Source organism: Oncorhynchus nerka, linkage group LG11, assembly GCF_034236695.1.
Source record: "Oncorhynchus nerka isolate Pitt River linkage group LG11, Oner_Uvic_2.0, whole genome shotgun sequence".
NCBI classification, from domain to species: Eukaryota; Metazoa; Chordata; class Actinopteri; order Salmoniformes; family Salmonidae; genus Oncorhynchus; species Oncorhynchus nerka.
In genome coordinates this window covers 28,470,755-28,495,626 of record NC_088406.1, presented here as the reverse complement: position 1 = coordinate 28,495,626, position 24,872 = coordinate 28,470,755, and the positions used below count along the sequence as shown (strand labels likewise).

Here is a 24,872-nt window from a genome sequence, read left to right as displayed (position 1 = left end):
CTTTCCACCACTGATGACAAATGAGTGAAAGAGGGAGTTTGTGCAGTGAGTTTGGGTGAGGGAGTGAGTGAAAGAGGGAGTTTGTGCAGTGAGTTTGGGTGAGGGAGTGAGTGAAAGAGGGAGTTTGTGCAGTGAGTTTGGGTGAGGGAGTGAGTGAAAGAGGGAGTTTGTGCAGTGAGTTTGGGTGAGGGAGTGAGTGAAAGAGGGAGTTTGTGCAGTGCGTTTGGGTGAGGGAGTGAGTGAAAGAGGGAGTTTGTGCAGTGCGTTTGGGTGAGGGAGTGAGTGAAAGTTGGAGTTTGTGCAGTGAGTTTGGGTGAGGGAGTGAGTGAAAGAGGGAGTTTGGGTGAGGGAGTGAGTGAAAGAGGGAGTTTGTGCAGTGAGTTTGGGTGAGGGAGTGAGTGAAAGAGGGAGTTTGACTTGAAGTCGTTTTTTTACACCATTCGTTTGACTTCAACTTCAGTAGAAATTGTACTAAAGTAACAGTACTTCTACTTGAGTGAGATATATCTGTACTCTTTTCACCCCTGGTTTTTAATTCAAATGCACATGAGCAAGGCAACAAACAGCATCAGCTCCTCGGCCATGTGCACATGATCTTTAACCACGGGGTTACATTATCTAAAATATGAATGGATGCACTGTTCAGTGCTGGCACAATTATTATACAACCAATGAATATACAACAGCCTCATTGAGGAACACATACTTTATTTCCATAAGTCTTGAATTGCCCAGTAGGCCTATGCTTCTTCATCCTTTTTGCCACTTCATGGTTGAATTCATTCCAGCATGCACAGTTTTGGGTGGGTCATTTAATTATGTTCCAGATATATCTACTAGGGCGGAGTGGAACACCCTAAGGAACCTATGGTAAGAACTTAGAAGTTAATGCACAAGATCAGTCCTATATACTAATCACACGGAGTAAGCACTTTTAGAATTTCTTTGACATGGTTGAATGACTTAAAGGGCAAGTCCACTCAAATGTCAAAAATCATCTTGCACACTGAGGAGAGCTTGAGTCACAGTGGGAGGCTTTCACAGGAGTCCACACAGACTCTCACTGACTTCCCATAGCTTCTTGGCCACCGCATCATCTCTGGCCTTAGGATAGACGTTCCTGACTGTACAGTTAGAGAAGTAGCATCCAGACAGGGGCTCCAGGCCCTCCTGCAGGGCACAGTGCAGGGTGGTCTGAGACCCCGCCACAGAGTTCTTGAAGAACAACATTGAGATGGGCTTCAACAGCATTAAAAATGCAGAGTTGGCGTAACGGCCCAGCTCAGTTTCGATTATACCTAGGAGAAAAAGACACAAGCACTAGAGTTAAGGTATTCATAAAAATATATATATATATATATATTTTAGTCAATTAGCAACTTACATTAGTGCATTCATCTTAAGATAGCTAGGTGAGACAATAATAATCGCTTAAAAGAGACAGGTTTTAAGACTTTGTCGGAAGATGGCCAGGGAGTCCGCTGTCCTGACATTAGGGGGAGGGTTGTTCCACCATTGGGGTGCCAGGACAGAGAAGAGCTTGGACTGGAACATTAGTCATCTTATTCTACTTTAAATTCAACCAAGAACTAAGTTGAAAACTGCAGATACCATTACATTCAAAAGTTTTATACATGGTCAAATGAAATTGGACGCCTGACTTAGCAGCACTGACCAGGGTGGAGGCTGTAGCAGGTAACATTTGTGTCCTTCAGTCTCTTGGCCAGCTCATGGGTGAAGACAACGTTACACAGCTTGCTGTTGCAATAGATGTTAAAGACGTCCGTGGCAGACTCGCCAACACCTAACTCCTTGTGAGTGCTCAAGCAGTTGAAATCAATTTTGCCAAAATTATGGCCCAAGGACGCCACGTTGACCACTCGACTCGGACCGCACTCCTTCAGACGGTCCAGAAGCAGGTTGGTCAACAGGAAGTGACCGATGTAGTTGACACCAAACATCATCCCCAAGCCGTCTTCTGTGCTGCCCTGCATGTAAATACCTGAGAGGAAACATGGAAACGAGCCATTATTCATCCATAATCACTTCTATGGGAGGTTGATGGGAGTTCAGGGTGCATCTTAATAGTCTTTAGTAGCCTCATCTCATCACAGCCTTTCCTTCATCCTGCATTGATGCAAAGGAACAGGACAGGTGTATTGCTTTCACCTGTCATGCCAGTGCAAATAAAGGATAGAGTAGAGGGAAAGGAAGCCGTTTAGGACCATTGAGATACACCCAGAGAGAGAGAGAGGTCCAACAACACCTCCTCAAGCCTCCTTTACCTGCATTGTTGATGAGCAGGTCCAATCTGCGCTCAGTCTTTAGGAAGGTTTCAGCAAAGGAGCGAACAGACTTCAGACTGCCCAGATCCAGATGCATGAACACCACCTCATTGCTCCCACTCTCCTACAGGACACACATTTATTTGTTACTTGGTCCAAATTTCATTGGACATTTTCCAAATTTCCTCTTTTCACAGCCACCACATGAAGGTTGTGATGAAATAACAAAATCTGCTAATGTAAAGTAGGTCAGAGATTGTTGAATCTCTCCTCACCCTCTTGATGTCAGCGAGCGCAGCCTCAGCTCTCTGTTTGTTGCGGCAGGCCAGGATGACCCTGGCACCTCTCCTGGCCAGATCTAGTGCAGTCATCTTCCCTATGCCTGTGTTACTTCCTGTAGAATTAATATTATTAGGATTAATGCAATGTAGGGGAGACCGGGAGGAATAGTAAAAAAATATATATTTATAAAAAATAAACATATTTTACTCTATTGCTCAGAGACCACTTGAACTACGGAAGTCATTTTTTGATATAAGAACTTACATCAGTCTCCTAAACATTCATACCATTTATAGGTCTGTACATAAAACGGTCAGATTACAATCTTGATTTTAATCTTTAAAATCGGGATGTTACATTTGCCACCGTGCCAGGAGCAATTGTAACAGTAGCTAGGGTGAAATGTAACACCAAAAAAATAAACCAAATAAACTCCATTAACTTCAAATACATTGTTTGTTTATGAATGATTATATTATATACATATAGTATCTAATGATTTTGCAACAAACAATTATTTCTAAGTACATAACCAATATTTACAGTAACACCCCTATTTGTGGATGGCCATTCGGTTCCTCTCAAAACATCTGAATAGTCTGATTGTGTCCAAATGATACCTGTTTACAACATATTTACCACTCTACAGGACGCCAAGGTGATTTAATGTTAGTTTTGAATAATTTAAATCCCCCCCCCCCCCCCCCGATCATCATTTGGCTGTTTGGATCATGTTCATTTTAACACTGAGTTACAATTGCCCCCAACCATGACACAACACCTCATGTGCCTAGCAAGAGACAATTGTGACACATCAATCATGTCAATATTTATGTAACAGATCATTTTCATCACTATGCTAGTCTGAATACTTAAACATTAACGCCCAGGACAGTACAAGAAAAATACAGTTGGTGGGAAAAAACACACTTTACCCCTAACAAATATTGAGATATTTGCCTGAAACTCTTCAAGCAGGGAGAGAACCTAAATGGGCATTTACTGAGAGTTTCATCACTCGTTTGTTTCTGTTTGGAGAAATTCAAGGTGTTACAATTGCCCCCAGTCTCCCCTACAGCTTGCCGCAGAAAGAGTAATTTGTTGAGTTCTATAACCAGGGAAAATGTTTAAAAATAAATAAATAATAATAAACAAAGTTAAATGAATTTAACAACACTATATATATTAAATGATGTACAGGCAAAGAACATTACATCTACTCAACATTATTACATTACAGTGCCATTAACTTTCCTCCGGTGTCAATGAAGGGAAACACAGAAAGCAGACAAAAACAGGCTCACCTGTTACAATTACAGTTTTCCCGTGCAGTTTCACATTGCTCTTGCAAACTGCCCCTTTGACAAAGATATTATGAAAAATCATATAGCCCACCACTACCATTCCAGCCAAAAGAAGAAACACAGCCATTGAGCTCAGATCCTGTGCAACACTCAGTAAAGAGAATTAATAGAACACACTGCTCACTCCAGAATTTCTTACTGCACACTTATTCTCATGGTTACTCTATTGCGCAAAGAGCTCAAACTTCCTGTTGAGTTCCAAGAAAGCCTAAACCACACCCCTTTGGACTGCACAGGCACATTTGAGTTTTTTTTCCCTTTGCTTTGTTTAGATTATTCTACTGAAGCTTTCATGCTCAAATCTCTCTATTTCTGCTGGGCAGGCATAAGTGCTGCCTTTAAATTCTAATTTAGGCTGACAAATTGTTAGGAGGATACTTAGGCAGAAGCTACGAATTGTACAGTTTGAGCCATCATAAAACAATCAAGAGTAAACATTCTTAACAGTTTAGGTTTACTTACCGTTTTGTAAGAAATATGAATATAAACATGTCAATAAATTAAATGTCCCATAAATCAATGCTAGGTTCATTCATATATGGTGCATTCAGAAAGCATCAGACGCCTTGACTTTTCCTACATTTCCTCATTAATCTACACACAGCATCCCCATAATGACAAAGCAAAACTTTTTTTATTTTAGCAAATTTATTAAACATTAAAAACATAAATACCTTATTTACATAAGTAGTCAGACCCTTTGCTATGAGACTCAAAATTGATCCTGTTTCCATTGATTATCCTTGAGATGTTTCTACAACTTGATTGGAATCCACCTGTGATAAATTCAATTGATTGGACATGATTTGGAAAGGCACACGTCTATATAACAAGTTCCTGTAATGGACATTTTAATGTCTGTGCTTTTCTTATAACAAAACTCTTGTGTTCTATTCATGTGCTATTCTACAAATCAATTTCTGTGTTCATGCAAGTGGCTGACTGAACGAATCCTCACTATCAGTGGCTTCAATTTTGCAGTAGGCCCAGACCTTGTTTTGAGGATGAAAGAGATCTCCATTTCAAGGTCTCAGCTTAGAGAGAAGAAGCCTTGAGGTATTGGTCGGTCACATGAATGAAACAAAACGCTAATGATTCATTGATTATCCTAAATCATGCAAATATAACTTGTCTGTGAATTCCGTATATAAGACAACTGCCTAAGCAGAGATCCTGATGGAGATGTGTACTATGGTGCATTGAGTTGGTTAGAAGCTCTCCAGCGAGCTGACAAATAAAAGACGATTCATTTAGATTGACTTTGAGTGTCTCTGTGTAAAAATTTCAGACAGCCCCACAGTTGACAGTGCATTGTCAGAGCAAAAACCAAGCCATGATGTCGAAGGAATTGTCCGTAGAGCTCCAAGGCACGATTATGTCGAGGCACAGATCTGGAGAAGGGACCAACACATTTCTACAGCTTTGAAGGGCCCCAAAGACAGTGGACCGAATCATTCTTAAATGGAAGAAGTTTGGGACCACCAACGCTATTCCTAGAGCTGGCAGCCCAGCCAAACTGAGCAAATCAGGGGGAGAAGGGCATTGGTCAGGGAGGTGACCAAGAACCCGATGGTCACTCTGACAGTGCTCCAGAGTTCCTCTGTAGTGATGGGAGAACTTTCCAGAAGTTGGCACCATCCCTGCAGAGAAGCATGGCGGTGTCAGCATCATGCTGTGGGGATGTTTTTCAGCGGCAGGGACTGGGAGACTAGTCAGGATCGAGGGAAAGATGAACGCCTCAAACTAGAGAGATCCTTGATGAAATCCTGCTCCAGAGCACTCAGGACCTCAGACAGGGCAAAGGTTGACACCAGTGTACAACAGGACAATTGTCCAACAGGACAATGACCCTCAGCACAAGGTCAAAACAACGCAGGAGTGGCTTCGGGACAAGTCTATGTATGTCCTTGAGTGGCCCAGCCAGAACCCAGACTTGAACATGATTAAACATCCCTGGAGACCTGAAAATAGCTCTGGCGACACTCCCCATCCAACCTGACAGAGCTTGAGAGGATCTGCAGCGAAGAATGAGAGAAACTTCCCAAATACAGTTGTGCCAAGCTTGTACCGTCATACCCAAGAAGACTTGAGGCTATAATCACTGCCAAATGTGCTTCAACTAAGTACTGAGTAAAGGGTCTCAATACTTATGTAAATGTGATATTTAATGTTTTTTATTTTTAATACATTTGCAAAAAAATCTGCAAACTTGTTTTTGCTTTGTCATTTTGGGATATTGTGTGTAGATTGAGGGATTGAGGGGGAAAAAAAACATTTAAAACATATTAGGATGTAACGTAACAAAATTTGGAATCAAATCAAGTGGCCTGAATACTTTCCGAATGCACTTCTATGTATGTACATTTTATAAAGGATAACCCAAAAAAGTAGTTTGGAAAAAACACAGGATATTGGTTAGTAGCTTTGCAGTCCAGTTAAAACTGCTGAGTTAGAGTGAGTTTCTTAAGATGATAGCCCACTCAGACTCTCACTCAGACTCAGGGTGCTCTGAGACCCCGCCACAGAGTTCTTGAAAAAGAACATGAAAAAAGGCTTCATCAGCATCATGGCCACCTTGTTGATGCCGCGAGTCAGCTCAGAGTTGATGGCTCCTGAAAAACTAAATAAACATGTCCCTGTAGGTTAAAACTTTGCATGCCAATACATTTATTATTCAGCCACCTGGGGATGCAAAAACAAATACTGCATTTCAACAGATCAATACAGGACAAGTCATTCTAATCTATACTTGGGCAATCTTTCATATATACGGAGGTGTAGTGTACTGACCTGGGTGGAGGGTGTAGCAGGTAACGTTTGTGCCGTGTAATCTCTTGGCTCATGGTTGAAGAGAACATTACACAGTTTGCTGTTGCAGTATGTGGTGAAGACATCCATGAACGAATCACCAACCCCCACCTCCTTGTGAGTGTTCAAACAGTTGAAGTCAATGGTGCCGAAGTTATGACCCACGGACGCCACGTTGACCACTCGACTCTGACCGCACTTATTCAAATGGTCCAGAAGCAGGTTGGTCAACAGGAAGTGACCAATGTGGTTGACACCAAACATCATCCCCAAGCCATCCTCTGTGGTGCCTGGCATGTAAATACCTGAGACAACAGGGAGGAAAATGTTAACAAAAATGATACCAGCTGCCTCACTTCCAAAAATGTTACACTGGTGTCAGAATTGGGATATTACATGAGTAATATTGGACAGGTGCCATGGTTGGCAGGCTTGGGCAGTTGAGAAAGCAGTCCAGCAAGCTCTTTTGGCTGGAGCATAATGTGTAGCCTACAACACCATGGCTGCATGTTCAGTCTCTGTACACAGGCTCTTGTGAAACTTCATTTAGCACTAACTTCAAGTCCCTCCGGAAAAGGCTGTCTGTACATGACTAAAAGCAATGTCATGGTAGTGTTGTATAAGATCAAGTGTATTGAAAGCTGGTCGTAGCGTTGCTGCAAACAACCAGTACAAGCCACACCTGCATTGTTGATGAGCAGGTCCAATCTGCGCTCAGTCTTTAGGAAGGTTTCAGCAAAGGAAGCAAACAGACTTCAGACTGCCCAGATCCAGATGCATGAGCACCACCTCATTGCTCCCACTCTCCTACAGGACACACATGTTACTTTATTATTTTCATACACACAAATCATAATTAATACATCCTAAAACCGCTGTAGAAAAAACAAAAATTACTAGCCATAAACTACTGGTCATTATTATTTTATGGTCAAAGAGTGTTCATTCTCCTCCCACCCTCTTGATGTCAGTGAGCGCAGCCTCAGCTGTTTGCTGCGGCAGGCCAGGATGACTCTAGCACCTCTCCTGGCCAGATCTAGTGCAGTCATCTTCCCTATGCCTGTGTTACTTCCTGGAGTAAGTGGGCATAAACAATTAAAGAAAGGACATGTAAGGGTGAATAATATAAGTTTATGATATTAGTCTTTAATGTATGCAGAAGATCAAAAATAAATGCAATCCCGACTACAGACAACAAGCAAAAAGGCAGCCATCCTTGTCTCCCGTGTGAAAACACCTTTGCTTTCAAGAGTGTGTGCAAACTAATTTGTACTCATGGGAGAGCCCCTGTGAAAATATCCCACCCCTCTTATCAGCTACAAGATGGTTTGAGTTTCTGTAGTGATTGTGCAACTGGATAAACCAGTCTCTACTCTCTCAGGGCAAGGGGCCATGGAACAGTTCAAAATAGTCTAATACGAGATTGTTTTACCATTAGACCTACATAAATTGCAACTGTTACCTTTGACAGAGCTGTACACGACCACCACCTTCTGGATAGTTCACTCACAACACATTACTGAAAGAAAAGCATTTTAGATCATTGACCCCAGGTCTCAAAGTAATCAAAAATAACAGCACAAGGAGGCATTTTTAAGTTTGTTCTTTAAAAAAAATCTTTCTGTATTTACATTGTTTTAACAGACAGGAACAAACAAGGCTTATTTACAGCGTACAAGAATGTTAAAGGATCTGACACCATTTACACCATTCAGCATGGAAGACACAGGACTCAGGTGTGTAACAAACGTTTCTGCAAAACTACAAAATATCACAAAACGAGTCCATGGGAGGTACTGTACACTATACAAACCAACCACAATGGTTTATGTCCATCAGTGTAGGCTGGTGGGAGGAGCTATAGGTTTATGTCCATCAGTGTAGGCTGGTGGGAGGAGCTATAGGTTTATGTCCATCAATGTAGGCTGGTGGGAGGAGCTATAGGAGGACGGGATCATTATAATGGCTAGAATGGAATCAATGGAACGGTAAACAAACATATGTAAACCACACTCCTATTTACATTAATATACTGTACATACAAATGTGTGTATAAGCATGTAAGTGTGCTAGCTACCTGTGGAGCAAACGTAGCAACAACAAATAGTGTGAGTACTACAACTTCAATATCACAAAATAAAATGTTTGGGCTACATGAGCTGTCTGAAAAATAAGAAAATGTTAGTGTACCAGTCATAGGTTTAGACACACCTATTCATTCAAGGGTTTTTAATTGTTTTTCTATTTTCTACATTTTAGAATAGTGAAGACATCAAAACTATGAAGTGACACATATGTAATCAAGTAGTAACCAAAATAATTGTTAAACAAATAAAAATGTTTTAGATTCTTCAAAAAGTAGCCACCATTGGTCTTGATGACAGCTTTGCATGCTCTTGGCATTCTCTCAACCAGCTTCATGGAGAAACAACAGTTCTGGAGGTCCAACATATGCTGAGCCCTTGTTGGCTGCTTTTCCTTCACTCTGCGCGCCAACTCATCTCAATTGGGTTGAGGTTGGGTGATTGTGGAGGCTAGGTCATCTCATGCAGCACTCCATCACTCTCCTTGGTCAAATAGCCCTTACACAGCCTGGAGGTGTGTTGGTCATTGTCCTGTTGAAAAACAAATGGTCCCACTAAGCGCAAATCAGATGGGATGGCGTATTGCTGTCGAATGCTGTGGTAGCCATGCTGGTTAAGTGTGCCTTGAATTCTAAATAAATCACTGACAGTGTCACCAGCAAAGCACCACACCACTTCCATGCTTCTCGGTGGAAACCACACATGCAGAGTTCATCCGTTCACCTGCTCTGCTTCTCATAAAGACACAGCGGTTGGAACCAAAAATCTTAAATTTGAACTCAGGCCAAAGAACAGATCTAATGTCTAATGGCAATGTTTCTTGGCCCAAGCAAGTCTCCTTATTGGTGTCCTTCAGTAGTGGTTTCTTCACAGCAATTCAACCACAAAAGCCTGATTCACGCAATCTCCTCTGAACAGTTGATGTTGAGATGAGTCTGTTACTTGAACTCCAAAGCATTTAATTGGGCTGCAATTTCTGAGGCTGGTAACTCTAATGAACTTACCCTCTGCAGCAGAGGTAACTCTGGGTCTTCCTTTCCTGTGGCGATCCTCTAGAGAGCCAGTTCTTGAAATGTTCAGGATTGACTGACCTTCATGTCTTAAAATAATGATGGACTGTCGTTTCTCTTTGCTTATTTCAGCTGTTTTTGCCATAATATGGACTTGGTCTTTTACCAAATAGGGCTATCTTCTGTATACCCCCTTTACCCTGTTACAACACAACTGATTGGCTCAAACGCATTGAGATGGAAAGAAATTTTACAACTTAATTTTTAATTAAGAATGCCAAGAGTGTGCAAAGCTGTCATCAAGGCAAAGGATGGCTTTGAAGAATTTGTTTTGGTTACTACATGATTCCATGTGTTATTTCATAGTTTTGATGTCTTCACTATTACTTTACAATGTAGAAAATAGTACAAATAAAGAAAAACCCTGTAATGAGGTGTCCAAACTTTTAACTGGTACTGTACATACATGTAGAACTAGACTGGCAAACATAAGTGACAAATACTCTTCAGTAAGTCAATCTAAATAAACAGATTTGAGATACTTAATTTCATGCAAAAGTATAAACAAAATAAATTAAAATATATATTTTTCCTGTGTAACAACCTGCTCCCCTTAGGTTTGACTAGAAATAGATGAGAAAGGGAGAGTTTGGGCTTTGGCACAGAGTTGCAATTGGTGGAGTTTGATAGTCTGTTTGTCTGCCCCCTCTTGGTTGGGGGTGGTATTGGCAGTGCCAGTGGATCCCTCTTCTTTAGGCTGCTTACTGGCGAACTCAACAATGCTGAAGACAAACTGCATGCAGCCCAGTTTGATGTAGCTGCCATGGTGGAGCAGCGCTGTGCCCTCCCAGCCAGCCCCGCTGCCACCGATCAGGCTGGAACTGCTGGCTTTGCAGTTGCAGGAGAGCCTGGGTCCTCCCTGGGGCTGGCAGCTCATCATTCCCTCCAATGGCATCATAACAGTCCTGTGCCCAGCCTCGGTCCCCTCCTCCTGCTGCTGCTGCCTCATCTTACAGCGGCCTGAAGAAAGAGGGCACCATCACTCAAGTCTCCTATAGACACACAGGGCTGGTCAAACCACACACACACACACCAAGCCTCTACAGGGTGAAGGTGATGGGGCGTACACCCACCCACATGTTGCGCAAAGGAGGTATGGGGGGGTTCAAAATCAGCTAAATTGCTAGTGTGTGTGTACATATGATGAGGTGTGTGTGTTACTTACGGACAATGCCCTGCACCTTGGACACCAGGCCACTGGCCGGGCTAGGCAAAGTCTTCTCAGAGAAGTCACAGGAGTAGAGCACGTTGTCCACCGTGGTCCCATGCTCACTGTAGTTGAGCAGCTCGTAGTGTTTGGTGTTCTACACACAGGTACAAACCAACAGTCATGTCTGTAGTGCTACCGTTATTTCAAATAGTACTCACAGATCAGGTCATAGCAATGGGAAAAATATGTTTTTGTCAAGCTTTGTGTCTCGAACAGGACAGACGACCTACCCCGTCGTAAAAGATGCAGGCGTGTTTTCCAGATACATAATTACAATGACCATAGTTTGTAAGGCACACGTCCATGTCAGCACCTACAGTGGGTTGTCAGAGAGAGAAAGACTGATGAGACTTTGTTCCATGTTGAGTAAAGATCAGTCTTTTGTAACAGCATGGGCAGTCCTTACCAGCTCCTATGTACAGGGTCCTATAAGACATGTTGATGGCTCCTCCCTTCCCCATGAGTGGATAGAACGTTGCTCTCGCCTGCACCTTCTGTTCTTCTGTGATGGGGACAGAATATGGAGGAATGACATTTTATAACATTCCTATGGCACAAATTAAACTGCCGCACGTCCGGTTCTGGGGGCTTACCCTCTGTGCACGGCGCGGGAGTGGGAGGGGGGGAAGCAGTTAAGACCGCTGCCTTGGGGGACTGGGGGCTTACCCTCTGTGCACGGCGCGGGAGATTGAGGTTTGAGGGAGACGGTGGGAGGAGAGGAAGCAGCTAGACCGCTGCCTTGGGGGACTGGGGGTGCTTTGTGGGGGAACAGCTGCTGTATCCTCTGCCAGGCCAGGAGTTTCACCAACTCCTCATCCAGTTTACTCAGTTCGATCTCTGTATGAACAACATCAGCATGTTTCAACATCATAATAGACTTCACGTGAAGCAATCCTGTATCACAGCCATCATCTGTCAGCAGCATTACAGGCCATTTAATCATCACTATTTTTGAAGATCAACATGGCCAAAACAATAATGCAATATTTTAACTTTATTGTTGTTGAATAAAGTACCCATTTTTAAACTGGACAGAGAGAGGTGCTCATCACCGAGGCCTAATTATGAACAGTGGTACCGGTAGAATGGTGTTGAGGTAGCTACTTACCTCCATCCGCTTCCATCACAGCCTTCATGCCACCAGACAGGTCTGCTATTAAGGGGAAGAGAGAGCTGGGGAACATGGAGCTGCCCTTAAGATCTGTCCCTGGGGAGAAACCGGGAGGTGTGGTGGTCGGCTGTCTTGCTGTGCTGGAGTCTTTGACGGCTCTGGGTGGGGTGAAGACATGGACACCTGGGGTGGGGCTGGGGCAGAGCTTCAGCTCACTGCAGCAGCTCAGAGGGTTAGCCTGAGTCCCTGCCATGCCTGAAGGAGTCCCGTGGGCCTGGCTCTTTATGTCCTGCCCTGTGGCTGCACACATCAAAGAAGGTGGACAACCTTTCTGGGTGCAAGACTCTAGGTGGCTGCCCTTCTCAGTTTTAACCTCCACCCCTCCTCTCAGGTGGTTTGGCATCCCCAGAGCAGAGGTTGGGAGTGGGGCTGGGGAGGTGAGTCTGTGCAGCTGGAGCTCTGTCTGTTTGCAGGCGTCAGAGGCAGCGTTACACACTACTGGTCCGTTGGCTTGCACAGGCTGCTCAGTCAGGGGCCCGTTGGGTTTCCTGCACTTCAGACAGTTCTGACATGGCCTCACCGGGCAGCTGCAGCTCTCCTGGCCTTGCGAGAGACCCTTCAATACCTGGGCCCCCTGGGGGCCATCAGATGTACTGCAGGGCTTAGAGCAGGGGGCAGGCAGGGCTGAAGCTGTCCTTTCTGCAAGGGGCAGAGAGCTGTTCTCCTCTAGGGCCACACGGAGCTTAATGTCTTTCTGTTCCCTGTTTGTCTGTTCAGAGTGCCAGTCTGACGAGGACTTCTGCTTGCCAGATAAATGTCGCATGATACTGCACTGCAGCGAGATGACATCTCGAAGCCACTGAATGACAAAGGGGAAAAAAACAGTTTGGTGAAAAGAAAAAGCACCTTCACCAGTCCAGTAACTCAAATAAATACATTTACAGTTATTACACATGAAATAATTGGCAGTTAATCCCCATCATGTCTGGACCATTGTCTCCTCGCTGGGCCAGATCCCATTGATTTGTTTATTATTTAAGCACTTTAGATGTTTCTCAGGCACAGCCCAAAGGAACCACTGAATCCCAGAGTAGTAGACAGATACTTGTGTGTGTGTGTGTTTCTGCCATGCTTACCTCCTGTTGCTCCGCTTGGCTGGTAAAATGCTGAGGGGAGCAGTCCTGGGATGGGACACCATTACAGATCAGCTCCCCGTTACGCACCCCTGCAGGAGCCAACATGGCAGGGGGGTTCTTGTACTGGGACTTAATAGCGTCGGGCACCTGGAGGGACAAACACATTTACAGGAGCAGTGAACTCCCACTGTGGTTCCTAATTCTGAAGAGGAAAAATATTTGGATATATTTTTTCCTTTATTACCATATATATATATATATATATATATGGTGAAGCTGAAGTAGCTTAGTTGACAAACCAACACTTTGTTGAAAATCTGTCTTTTCATCACCATTTCAAAGTGAAGACTAGCAAAAACCGATTTCGTAACATATTTTACTCTGGGACAGAGGGCATAAGCTACCTTGAGCACCTTCGTCTTGTGGTGGACACCACTGCGGACAGGGGGATTCTGTCGGTGGACCCGTCGCAGGAAGCCCACCTTGACAGCATGCTGGGATATCCTATCCTGGAACTGGTCTAAGAGCTGGCAGCGGCTGGTAAGGGACAGGCTCCTCTGGTTCAGCTGGAGAACAGGACAGGAGGCCATGTCAAGAACAAAGCGACGTATAGCCCTGAATCAACCGCTAGCTTGACACCCTATGCAATTGTAACAAGTCTACAGACCCTAAAGCTCAGCTGGATAACAGGTTATGTCAGTAATGGAACAACTTCTACATACCAGGGTTGAGAGATATCACAATATAGCACATCGGTCAATATATATCATCGGTGAAGCTTGATATCGCCCAAAGAACTACAAACCCTATTCCATTGACAGAGCCATTCCTGTCTAAATATCACCATATCCTTATTGTTTAGGCCTCCCGAAACACAAACACAGTTCCATTGACAGAGCCATTCCTGTCTAAATATCACCATATCCTTATTGTTTAGGCCTCCCGAAACACAAACACAGTTCCATTGACAGAGCCATTCCTGTCTAAATATCACCATATCCTTATTGTTTAGGCCTCCCGAAACACAAACACAGTTCCATTGACAGAGCCATTCCTGTCTAAATATCACCATATCCTTATTGTTTAGGCCTCCCGAAACACAAACACAGTTCCATTGACAGAGCCATTCCTGTCTAAATATCACCATATCCTTATTGTTTAGGCCTGCCGAAACACAAACACAGTTCCATTGACAGAGCCATTCCTGTCTAAATATCACCATATCCTTATCGTTTAGGCCTCCCGAAACACAAACACAGTTCCATTGACAGAGCCATTCCTGTCTAAATATCACCATATCCTTATTGTTTAGGCCTGCCGAAACACAAACACAGTTCCATGCATAAGGATGCAGGGGGGGAGCTGATCCTCTTACCACCAAGTGCTCCATATGGTTGGGGCACATCCACCTGCCTGTGGGCATGGCAGTAAGTGGGGGGTCCAGGCAGTCCATGTGGAAGAGCAGGGGGCAATAGTCACACTGAACCAGGGGCGCCATTCTGCAGCTCCTATAGAATAGACAGGAGGACGATAGAGAGGAGGACAAAGAGGAGGCAGTGAGCTTGGACTAGCAAAGTCAGCCAACCAACTAGATTCCCAAAGGTGTGTTGATATTAGGGCTGTGGCGGTCATGAAATTGTCAGCCGCGATTGTCAAGCAAATAACTGAGGACCTCACCGTAATTCAGCGTTAATGAACAAAAACACATTTAGCATCTCCTGGCTTCCACGCACAGCCTACCATCCACTGATGCAGACTTTTGGAACATTACTTTTAAACAAATGGAATAAATCCATTATTATTTTAGATAGGTCTAAAGAAACATGATATGAAGAGAATGTAGTCAATTTCAGAAGAACAGAATAGCATCGTGCGTTGTCCATTTAGCAGACAAGATTTGCTTACAATTATGTGGCATTATTTTATTGTATGAAGACTACAAATGAACGTGAATATTTAAAAATATATATATTTTCTCCAAACAATTTGAGGGAGTACGCACATGCGGCTATTCTCAGTTTAGCAGTTAAAGAAACAGGTACTCCCATGTACTTAATTTAGAGTTATTTATGTAACTTTTGTTGCGAAAACAAATGTTGGGCTACGTTTAGATTGTTAATACATTCTAAGGCTGCATGATGCGACTAATGATGATTTGAAAAAACGTTGCAGGAAAGGCCTGAGCTCTGCTTAGTTTTTTTGTACACACTTCAGTCTCTCATTCACAATTTGACAAGGCCGGCAGGATCCCTTTGAGTGGCCGTAACACCCCTCCTAACACAACAATCCACGCCTTTGCGGCCAGTGGCCGATTTGTCCTTGGGCTGAACATAATTAGAATTCCCTTCTCCCGGCTGGGAGTTCTGAAGAACCTCATATGGCTCTCCGCCACGTGATTGGGTATTTCTCATAGACTACAAGTGAAGACAGACACATTGAGGATGAAACTGCGCGTGTCATCCAATTCCGAGGTGCATATTGAAGACATTACCTTGCACATTCTTCCACTGCAAATCTACCATTCCAGTGTTTTACTTGCTATATTGTATTTACCATGGCCTTTTTGTTGCCTTTACCTCCCTTCTCACCTCATTTGCTCACATTGTATATAGACTTATTTTTCTTCTGTATAGGTTTATTTTACTCCATGTGTAACTCTGTTGTTGTATGTGTCGAACTGCTTTGCTTTATCTTGGCCAGGTCGCAATTGTAAATGAGAACTTGTTCTCAACTTGCCTACCTGGTTAAATAAAAGTGAAATAAATCAAATATTGGAAGAACTGTCCATATTTACTTTCCTCCACCAACATAAAGCAAAAGCACTAGACTACGGCAATCTACTATCCCCATAGTACAAAAGTTGACCTATTGTAGAGTGGCTTGCAAAAGTATTCACCCCCTTGGCATTTTTCCTATTTTGTTGCCTTACAACCTGGAATTAAAATAGATTTTTGGGGGGGTTGTATCATTTGATTTACATAACATGCCTACTACTTTGAAGATGCATTTATTTTGATTTTTTATAGTGAAACAAACAAGAAATAAGACAAAGAAACAGAACTTGAGCATGCATAACTATTCACCCCCCCAAAGTCAATACTTTGTAGAGACACCTTTTGCTGCAATTACAGCTGAAAGTCTCTTGGGGTATGTCTCTATAAGCTTGGCACTGGGATTTAGCTTCTGGGATTTTTACCCATTCTTCAAGGCAAAACTGCTCCAGCTCCTTCAAGATGGATGGGTTCTACTGGTGTACAGCAATCTTTAAGTCATACCACCAATTCTCAATTGGATTGAGGTCTGGGCATTGACTAGGCCATTTCAAGACAATTAAATGTTTCCCCTTAAACCACTCGTGTTGCTTTAACAGTATGCTTTGGGTCATTGTCCTACTGGAAGGTGAACCTCCATCCCAGTCTCAAATCTCTGGAAGACTGAAACAGGTTTCCCTCAAGAATTTCCCTGTTTTTTGCGCCATCCATCATTCCTTTAAATCTGACCAGTATCCCAGTCCCTGCTGACGGAAAACATCCCCACAGCATGATGCTGCCGCCACCATGCTCCACTGTGGGGATGAGAGGTGTTGGGTTTGTGCCAGACATAGCGTTTTCCAAGATGGCCAAAAAGCTCCATTTTACACTCATCTGACCAGAGTACCTTCTCCCATATGTTTGGAGTCTCCCACATGCCTTTTGACGAACACCAAACGTGTTTGCTTATTTCTTTCTGGCCACTCCTCCGTAAAGCCCAACTCTCTGGAGTGTACGGCTTAAAGTGGTCCTATGGATAGATACTCCAATCTCCGCTGTGGAGCTTTGTAGCTCCTTCAGGGTTATCTTTGGTATCTTTGTTGCCTCTCTGATTAATGCCCTCCTTGCCTGGTCCGTGAGTTTTGGTGGGCAGCCCTCTCTTGGCAGGTTGTGGTGAGATATTCTTTTCATTTTTTAATAATGGATTTAAATGGTGCTCTGTGGGGTGTTCAGTTTTTTTCTAACCCAACCCTGATCTGTACTTCTCCACAAGTTTGTCCCTGACCTGTTTGGAGAGCTCCTTGGTCTTCAAGGTGCCTCTCTGCTTGCTTGGCGGTGCCTCTCTGCTTGCTTGGCGGTGCCTCTCTGCTTGCTTGGCGGTGCCTCTCTGCTTGCTTGGCGGTGCCTCTCTGCTTGCTTGGCGGTGCCTCTCTGCTTGCTTGGCGGTGCCTCTCTGCTTGCTTGGCGGTGCCTCTCTGCTTGCTTGGCGGTGCCTCTCTGCTTGCTTGGCGGTGCCTCTCTGCTTGCTTGGCGGTGCCTCTCTGCTTGCTTGGCGGTGCCTCTCTGCTTGCTTGGCGGTGCCTCTCTGCTTGCTTGGCGGTGCCTCTCTGCTTGCTTGGCGGTGCCTCTCTGCTTGCTTGGCGGTGCCTCTCTGCTTGCTTAGTGGTGTTGCAGACTCTGGGGCCTTTCAGAACAGGTGTATATAAACTGAGATCATGTGACACTTAGTTAAATAAAGTCCACCTGTGTGCAATCTAATTATGCGACTTCTAAAGGTAATTAATCAAATAAATGATCAAATGAGTAAGTACCATTAATATGTAATAAGAAATAGGCCTTTACATGTGGTAATTTTATATAAACTATTTATTCATTGAATTTACAGAAAATGTGCTATATCGTGATATGTATCGTTATCGGGATATGAGAGTTTGGCCATGTCGCCCAGCCCTATGTCCATTACATGAAATCCAAATAAAAATCCATTTAAATTACAGGTTGTAAGACAACAAAATAGGAAAAATGCCAAGGGGAATGAATACTTTTGCAAGGTATTGTATTCTATGCAAGAAATAAATATTCCAAACTTAGTCTGGGACAGTTGTGGGATGGGATAGAGCCAAAATTATTACAAAAAACATTTTTTTTACCCAAAGAGGCTGATGCAACAGATCAGAACATTTAGCTTAAAATGTTGATACACTATTAGGCTATTTCTCCAGATACACGCAGCAATACGCGCACTGCAGTAAGTGCAAATATTCCATTAGCGGGAAAACACCATTAGCAAAAGTGACCAGAAATGCGATTATACATGTAATGCTTTTATTATAAATAGGCATTTATGGTCAAAATTATCTTTCCTAAACTCAAAACACACACGCTGCATATGTATGCCAGTTAGGATCTTCACCCATTGTAAAGCGGATTAATGTGCTTAAATTTGAGTTATTTGGCCACTTTAGTTGTGATACAAACCTTATTAAAACATATAGGCCTATGGGCTAGGCTACATGAGGTGTGATACAAACCTTATTAAAACATATAGGCCTATGAGCTAGGCTACATGAGGTGTGATACAAACCTTATTAAAACATATAGGCCTATGAGCTAGGCTACATGAGGTGTGATACAAACCTTATTAAAACATATAGGCCTATGAGCTAGGCTACATGAGGTGTGATACAAACCTTATTAAAACATATAGGCCTATGAGCTAGACTACATGAGGTGTGATACAAACCTTATTAAAACATATAGGCCTATGAGCTAGGCTACATGAGGTGTGATACAAACCTTATCAAAACATATAGGCCTATGGGCTAGGCTACATGAGGTGTGATACAAACCTTATTAAAACATATAGGCCTATGAGCTAGGCTACATGAGGTGTGCGAATAGGATTTGAAAAAGTTGCACAAAAAAAGGCCTGCAATGTTTCTTGGCTTTCTTGCCTTACTGCACACAAGCTGGGCATCATTCACAAGTGATAGGCTAATGGTCAAACATGACACTATTCTTGATTTAATATTTTCTTTACATATATTAAATAATAGAAAGCAGAAAGCTCTTTTTAATAGAGGCCATCACTGTGTTTTCTCATCACAATTGCATAGCCTATAGAAATGTTGTGTAACATGAGCTATCACAAAGTGTTTGATTCAATTTTTTTTAAACATTTGCATTGATGAGTGATTAGAGAGAAAATAGAGTGCTGAGTACAAGGCAGTTAGCAAGTTTGGTAGGTTACTAATGACCATGAGCAGCATTGGAGCTTGGAGATGCCCAATTATCGTGACTAAACGGTAATGTGGAATTTGACTGCCGTTATGACTCGTGACCTCCGGTGTGGCAGTAATACAGTCACCATAACAGCCCTAGTTGATATAATGTGGAATGACAAAATTGTGGGTTTGATTGACTAATTATTGGTAGGATAGGTCATACCTGGTGCAGGAGAAGCACACCCTGACTGGCAGAGGAACGAGGCCGTTGGGGTCCATCTCATGCTGTGGCCTTCTGAAAGTCTTCATGATCAGCTCCTCTTTCCTCCTCTGTTTACTGCTGCCTGGCAGTGCGGTGGTGCAGGCGAGTTCGTTGGGCAGCTGGAACTGCGAGGGGTTCTGCTCCATGGCGGCGGCGATGAGCAGCTGGAAGGGCCTCTTGAGGAGCAGTGGTGTGGAAGTAGGGGTGGTGGTGGCTTGCTCAGATTCTGAGCCCCGGACCTCCACCTCCTCTGCCTTGGCCATCTCCTTGCCTACCTCGTTCTGCTCCTCCGAGGGGGTGTCCGTGTCCGTGGAAGAGGTGTTGGAAGTGGGCGTGCCAGGGCGGCTGCTGGCCCGCCGCTCAAGGCGATCCAGACGCTCGAGATGCACGGCAGCCACCCGCAGGCCGGGTCCAGCTGCTCCGACCCCGGGGGGCAGCCTGTCCAGACGCAGCATGGTGGTGGTAATAGTGGTGGTGCCCCGCTCCAGTTCAGCTGCAGGGGAGGAGCGCTTGGAGAAGAGCCTCTCCCTCTCCAGCAGGCCATTTGTCCTCTCAGCCTTCTGCTCCCGCTTCTGGGGATGAGAGTCAAATAGCAGAGTCAGGGACCAGCAAGGATCAGACCGTATTCCCCACCACCAGGGTTGTTTAAATAGTTGGACTCGTATTGATACATTGAAAACAGGTGTTAACAGGTTAATACATTTGAAGCATAAAAACATCTCTCTGTTGTGAGCATCCTCACATATTCTTGAACACTCACCTTTCTACGAACATTGCAGCGATGACACATCCAGTCACCAGGGGGCAGCATTTCTTCACTCAATGGTGGGTTACTGTGGGAACCACAAAGAAACAGCAATAAAAAGGGACATTCATGCTACAGTCATTTCATTTATAGGTCAACTGTGGATCAATTGCCATGTAAGCTTTATAAGGCCTAATGCCAAACTCACAATACAGCCTGGATGCTCTGACCAAACGTGTATCACAACCGGCCGTGATTGGGAGTCCCATAGGGTGACGCACAATTGGCTCAGCGTCGTCCGGGTTTGGCCGTCATTCTAAATAATATTTTTTTCTTAACCAACTCGCCTAGTTAAATAAATACAGAATATGCACTTTTGAGGCATAGGCTATAATAGGGGTGTAGGGGAGTGATGATGTAATTGACCTGTGCTGGAATAGGTCTGTATTGAAATACCACAACAATGTGTAAAGCACACCAAAATACACATTTTAACACTGAATGCCAAACCCTACTTTCAGGCTTGAGTGTTTACTGTTAGAATGTCTTCTTTTCCAAATGCCTGTCTCCATCTAGTGGGATTAATGTGCCTGGCATGACCAAACAAGAGAAGACTTAGTCCATATTGAACACAGTTTTTACTTTAAGATTTAAATCACTAATGCCTGGGAAAGTAAGCACTACTAACATGGCCCACAACCATGATGTATTCGAGACCGGTGTCAGATACATTTTTAATCAGTCTCTGACAATGAGGACGCAATTTCTTCCCGAGACCAGTAGAGTAAAAAATAATAATGACCAACTCCCATTCAGTCAACGCATAAAGCCACTTCACCAGGCCAAAAACCGACACTCCTTTCACATCATGTCTTATTGCCTATTGAAACCTGGGCTTCTTACTTTACTGGTAACATTTGTGTCCTTTATTTTCAACTTTGTCGCGCTCGTCAGAATTTCCTTAGGGGTGAAGAGTGAGGGAAATGATTTGAAAGTGGCATGCTTACTGTTAGTAAGGGGAAACCGGGGAAGTTGTAACATACTTTGTATTTTTATCTATACTTTGTATTTTCACCATTCTGAATCAATATGTTCTTTAAATTTTAACAAAGAACATTTTGAACTGTTATCATCTTGGCGATTTCATACAATTACAATCATGGCCTTCAATTAGTCTCGCTTTAGGTGGTCTCAAACAACACCTGGCTGTGATGCTCATAACCTACATTATATCACCCAGTTAATACAGGCTGCCATCATAATGAATTGTTGGAATGCTTTCAGATGTTTCTAATCTAGAAAATATTCAAATATGCAGCTACTACTTTGGCAGTTGTCAAGGTGATTGTAGTATGTAACTTAAATCACGTGTCAAATTTCACAGTCAATGACTACCCAAGGGGATATGCAAATGTTCAATTGGCAAAGACAGCTTATCCGTCTTGTAGGTGGACAGTCTTGCACTGTAGCTACCAACCAACATGATTGTTAGTCAGATGTTGCACAGCTGTGTGGTGTAAATACCTGAATGGATGAGTCCCCGAAATACAAAGAATACTATGTTAATCTCAAATCGTGTTATAACCGCGTTTCATCACCTGTATTATCATAATTATATTCCTGTTAAAGCCCCGAGAAATGTCCGTAAAATGGCGCCGCTGAAATAAAACGTTTTTTTTTTCAAGGGAGGTCGCCATATTGTAAACAGAGGCACACGAGCGAAGAGCAGCCTCGACTCTCAGATGCCTGGAGACATGCAGACCGAGGCGGGGGCGGTTGCAACCATTCGGCGGCAAATTTTAACCAAGTCCTAGTTGCTGTGTCACAATCATCTTCCCAGTATGGTTGGAAAAAACAACCCCCCCCCCGTAACGAATCTCATGTGTGACATTTTGCACAGCGGCATGGTTCTGTAAAGATGATGGACTGTCTAGACAGGAGAGCCGCAGTCATTCTGAATCCAGTAAACCATGTATGATCCTTCCCAAGCTAACGTTAGTGGGATACTTTTCACACATACCAGCATTGTAGATGGAAGGCGGCTGGACAATGGTCACAACACAGAAGGTCCCCTCCCTCATGACAACTATCACAGGTATCGTGGTTGGTGGCCCTGCTCTTTCTCCGAACGTCCCTTTCACTCCTCCGACTCCTTTTTTCGCCATCCTCTGACTTGGGTGGTGCGAGCAGTGTTTGAATTTGCTGTAACAAGTTGAACATGTCAGAAATCTGGATCGAACTTTCTTCACTCCCAATTTAGGCTTGTTTACTTGGTTGCTAGCACATCAAACGAATAAAGCTAAAAACATTTTATGATTCAATATCATGTCAGTAACATATTTTTTATACTAGCTAGTTAAGGGCAGTAAACTATAAATCGCCCCCAGCTGGAAGCTAGGGCCTTTACTGTAACGTTTAGTCTGCAGCAGTGATAACTGCTGGCAACTCAAATATGGCTTTAAATGTTAGTTACGCTATAACTAGAGTAATAGCACAGTGTTTGCCATAAACTAGCTAGCTACACATTGCAAACATGGTTGTTTTGTCTTCAAATTCATCCTAGCCAACGCGGCGTTAGGACAAAATGACTGCCTCAAACTAGATAGCTAACGTTACTTGCTTCAATCTTGCCTCAGTATCTGCTAACATGTCAATTTATCTGGCTAGTTAGATATCTAACAATGGCTGCACTTTAACGGACATAAGTAACGTTGTGTGGTGACATGCCTCACCTCCATTAAACCCCCAGAGGTATCCAAATCGTACACAATCGTTGGCGTCTCCATTTTGTCCCACATTCACCCAGCAGTCGACGACTTCTTGCAAATAATCCTATGGAACCAGCTACTGTAGCTAGCTAGTAGTGTTGTTCCACGCCCAGTCCCACTGGCAGTGACAGGCGACCCCCCCCACACACGCACGTTTTACTAAAAATTGCCTTTCTCTGCCTATTACTGTATATTGGAGAGGGAATAACGGAATCAACCCAGGTTAACAGTTAACTAGCCGTACGTAGCGACCTCGTTTGCAAGTTGGCAACCGATAGCTAGCTGCTTTATCTGAATGTGATACAGGCACACACACTAGACTGATAGTTAGTTACCTATTTAGTCAACTGTAGCTAGCTAACGTTAATTAGCAACACCATCCATTAAGCAATGTTTGCTTGCTAACTGCTGGCAAGAATGACGAATGTTACGAGTTTCTCACAAACCTCAACTTTGTGCCTATTCTAAACTGTCTTGTTGTCAGGTTGCTGAACGACTGAATGTATCTGCGAGGCCTAGCCATGGTTCTTGTTTTTGCTCCTACTGCTCCTACTAGCTGAAATTAGAAGACGCTTGAAAATTCTGCAAACCCGCTCGCTTCCACTTTGCATTGTCAACAGTCAGAATACACAAAATGTAAAATTCTCGCAACGTTGTGTTCCTTCCAATCAAGGGTTGCAAAATGCGTTGTTGTTGTTGTTGTTATTCGTCCAACAGTGCCGGATCCTCAAGAAATATATTTTTGTTCTGAAAAAGCCTATGCATCAATGCTGCTAGTGGCAACATCCTATCCGAGTTGGCGCAACCGCGAACGAAATTACGTTTGAGCATGCGCATTTCAAGATTGTTGAAAACCATGGCCGCCACAGCAGAGAAACGCTTGTCACTAGTCAACACAGCCACAAAATCTGCATTGGTTATATCGTAAAAATTCATGAAAAATAAAATGTCATTTTTGGTCTTAATTTAATTGTACGGTTAGGCATAAGGTTAGCAGTGTGGTTAAGGTTATGTATAAATTGACATTTTAAGAAGATACATTTTAGAAAATGGCGGGGTTTAGCCATAATTACAACCTTGTGACTGTGGTAACTTGAGACGACGACGTCAGAAAGGAATACAAACGTTATGCTGCTAGAGAAGCCCCCTAGCTCGATTGTCTACTGTTTGTAATCTATGTGTGCTTGTGTTCCCTCATGTGCTTTATGTATTGATTTGTTGTTAATAAAAATAAATAAAAAATGTTTTTAAAAAAGCTAGAGAAGCCCTCAAAGACAATCTTTGGTTGCGGGTTTCATTCCGTTTTTTGATAGATAGCGAGCAAAACTACGCTCCTCATTTCGATGTATCCTACGCTATGGTGCCCTCCATCTAGTTGGACAGTTAGATCAAAGTTTTGCCCAACCTGCCGTCTGACAGCAGTATTATTCATTTTATTTCGTTAACGCCGCCATTTGCTATTAGGCTACAACATTTCAGTTTGAATGAGGACAGATAGTACTGTACATAATGTTGTCTTTTTTGGGGAGTATTTGTCATGATATTTTACCATAAGCATTTTTTGTCCAGTCCCACCCCATTTTAGTAAACCGGGTGCCAGTGTGTCTTGTCTGCTCTTTTGTCAAATGTTTTATCTATATCGATGCTTCCTCGCCTAACTATATTTGGTTAGAAGTGGCAGTTCAGTGGCAGAGGAAAACGGTGGGACAAGACAAAACTGGATCAACATTCTGCTTATTTTCTCACAGATCAGGAAACCACTAATAGCAATAC

At 43.3% G+C, this 24,872-nt stretch overlaps 2 protein-coding genes and 1 pseudogene across 3 annotated transcripts; all 3 read right to left on the bottom strand.

The window, feature by feature from the left end:
• Positions 1–955: 955 nt before the first annotated feature.
• LOC115136646 (dehydrogenase/reductase SDR family member 13-like) lies at positions 956–4,089 on the bottom strand. The gene is made up of 5 exons (XM_029672241.2): positions 3,872–4,089; positions 2,561–2,679; positions 2,286–2,409; positions 1,676–2,002; positions 956–1,298 (listed from the first exon to the last, which is right to left on the bottom strand). Exons 1-5 carry the CDS (start codon positions 3,996–3,998, stop codon positions 1,039–1,041), a joined length of 957 nt encoding a protein of 318 aa, XP_029528101.1. The 5' UTR covers positions 3,999–4,089; the 3' UTR covers positions 956–1,038.
• A 2,182-nt stretch (positions 4,090–6,271) lies between these two features.
• Positions 6,272–9,504, bottom strand: LOC115137752 (dehydrogenase/reductase SDR family member 13-like; annotated as a pseudogene).
• Positions 9,505–10,077: 573 nt separating this feature from the next.
• On the bottom strand, positions 10,078–23,906 carry LOC115136643 (PHD finger protein 12-like). 2 transcript variants are annotated; one of them, XM_029672232.2, is made up of 13 exons: positions 23,064–23,906; positions 22,352–22,533; positions 20,347–20,419; positions 19,548–20,158; positions 14,726–14,858; positions 13,755–13,916; positions 13,351–13,497; positions 12,212–13,073; positions 11,770–11,940; positions 11,510–11,605; positions 11,334–11,416; positions 11,059–11,197; positions 10,078–10,853 (listed from the first exon to the last, which is right to left on the bottom strand). In XM_029672232.2, the coding sequence occupies exons 1-13, from the start codon at positions 23,127–23,129 to the stop codon at positions 10,447–10,449; spliced, it is 3,132 nt and encodes a 1,043-aa protein (XP_029528092.1). In that variant the 5' UTR covers positions 23,130–23,906; the 3' UTR covers positions 10,078–10,446. The 2 variants fall into 2 exon arrangements, with proteins under 2 accessions (XP_029528092.1, XP_029528093.1); XM_029672233.2 differs by lacking the exons at positions 10,078–10,853; positions 11,059–11,197 and having other exon boundaries at positions 11,697–11,940.
• Positions 23,907–24,872: the final 966 nt, after the last annotated feature.

Coding starts and splice junctions, on each gene's coding strand:
- LOC115136643 (XM_029672232.2), bottom strand. CDS start 23,129: ATGTGGGACAAAATGGAGACGCCAACGATTGTGTACGATTTGGATACC. Junction 11,941..12,211: donor TGTGATGGAAGCGGATGGAG/GTAAGTAGCTAC, acceptor TTGTTCATACAG/AGATCGAACTGAGTAAACTG. Junction 11,417..11,509: donor GACCCTGTACATAGGAGCTG/GTAAGGACTGCC, acceptor AACCCACTGTAG/GTGCTGACATGGACGTGTGC.
- LOC115136646 (XM_029672241.2), bottom strand. CDS start 3,998: ATGGCTGTGTTTCTTCTTTTGGCTGGAATGGTAGTGGTGGGCTATATG. Junction 2,410..2,560: donor CGCTCGCTGACATCAAGAGG/GTGAGGAGAGAT, acceptor TGTGTCCTGTAG/GAGAGTGGGAGCAATGAGGT. Junction 2,003..2,285: donor CCTGCTCATCAACAATGCAG/GTAAAGGAGGCT, acceptor GTTTCCTCTCAG/GTATTTACATGCAGGGCAGC.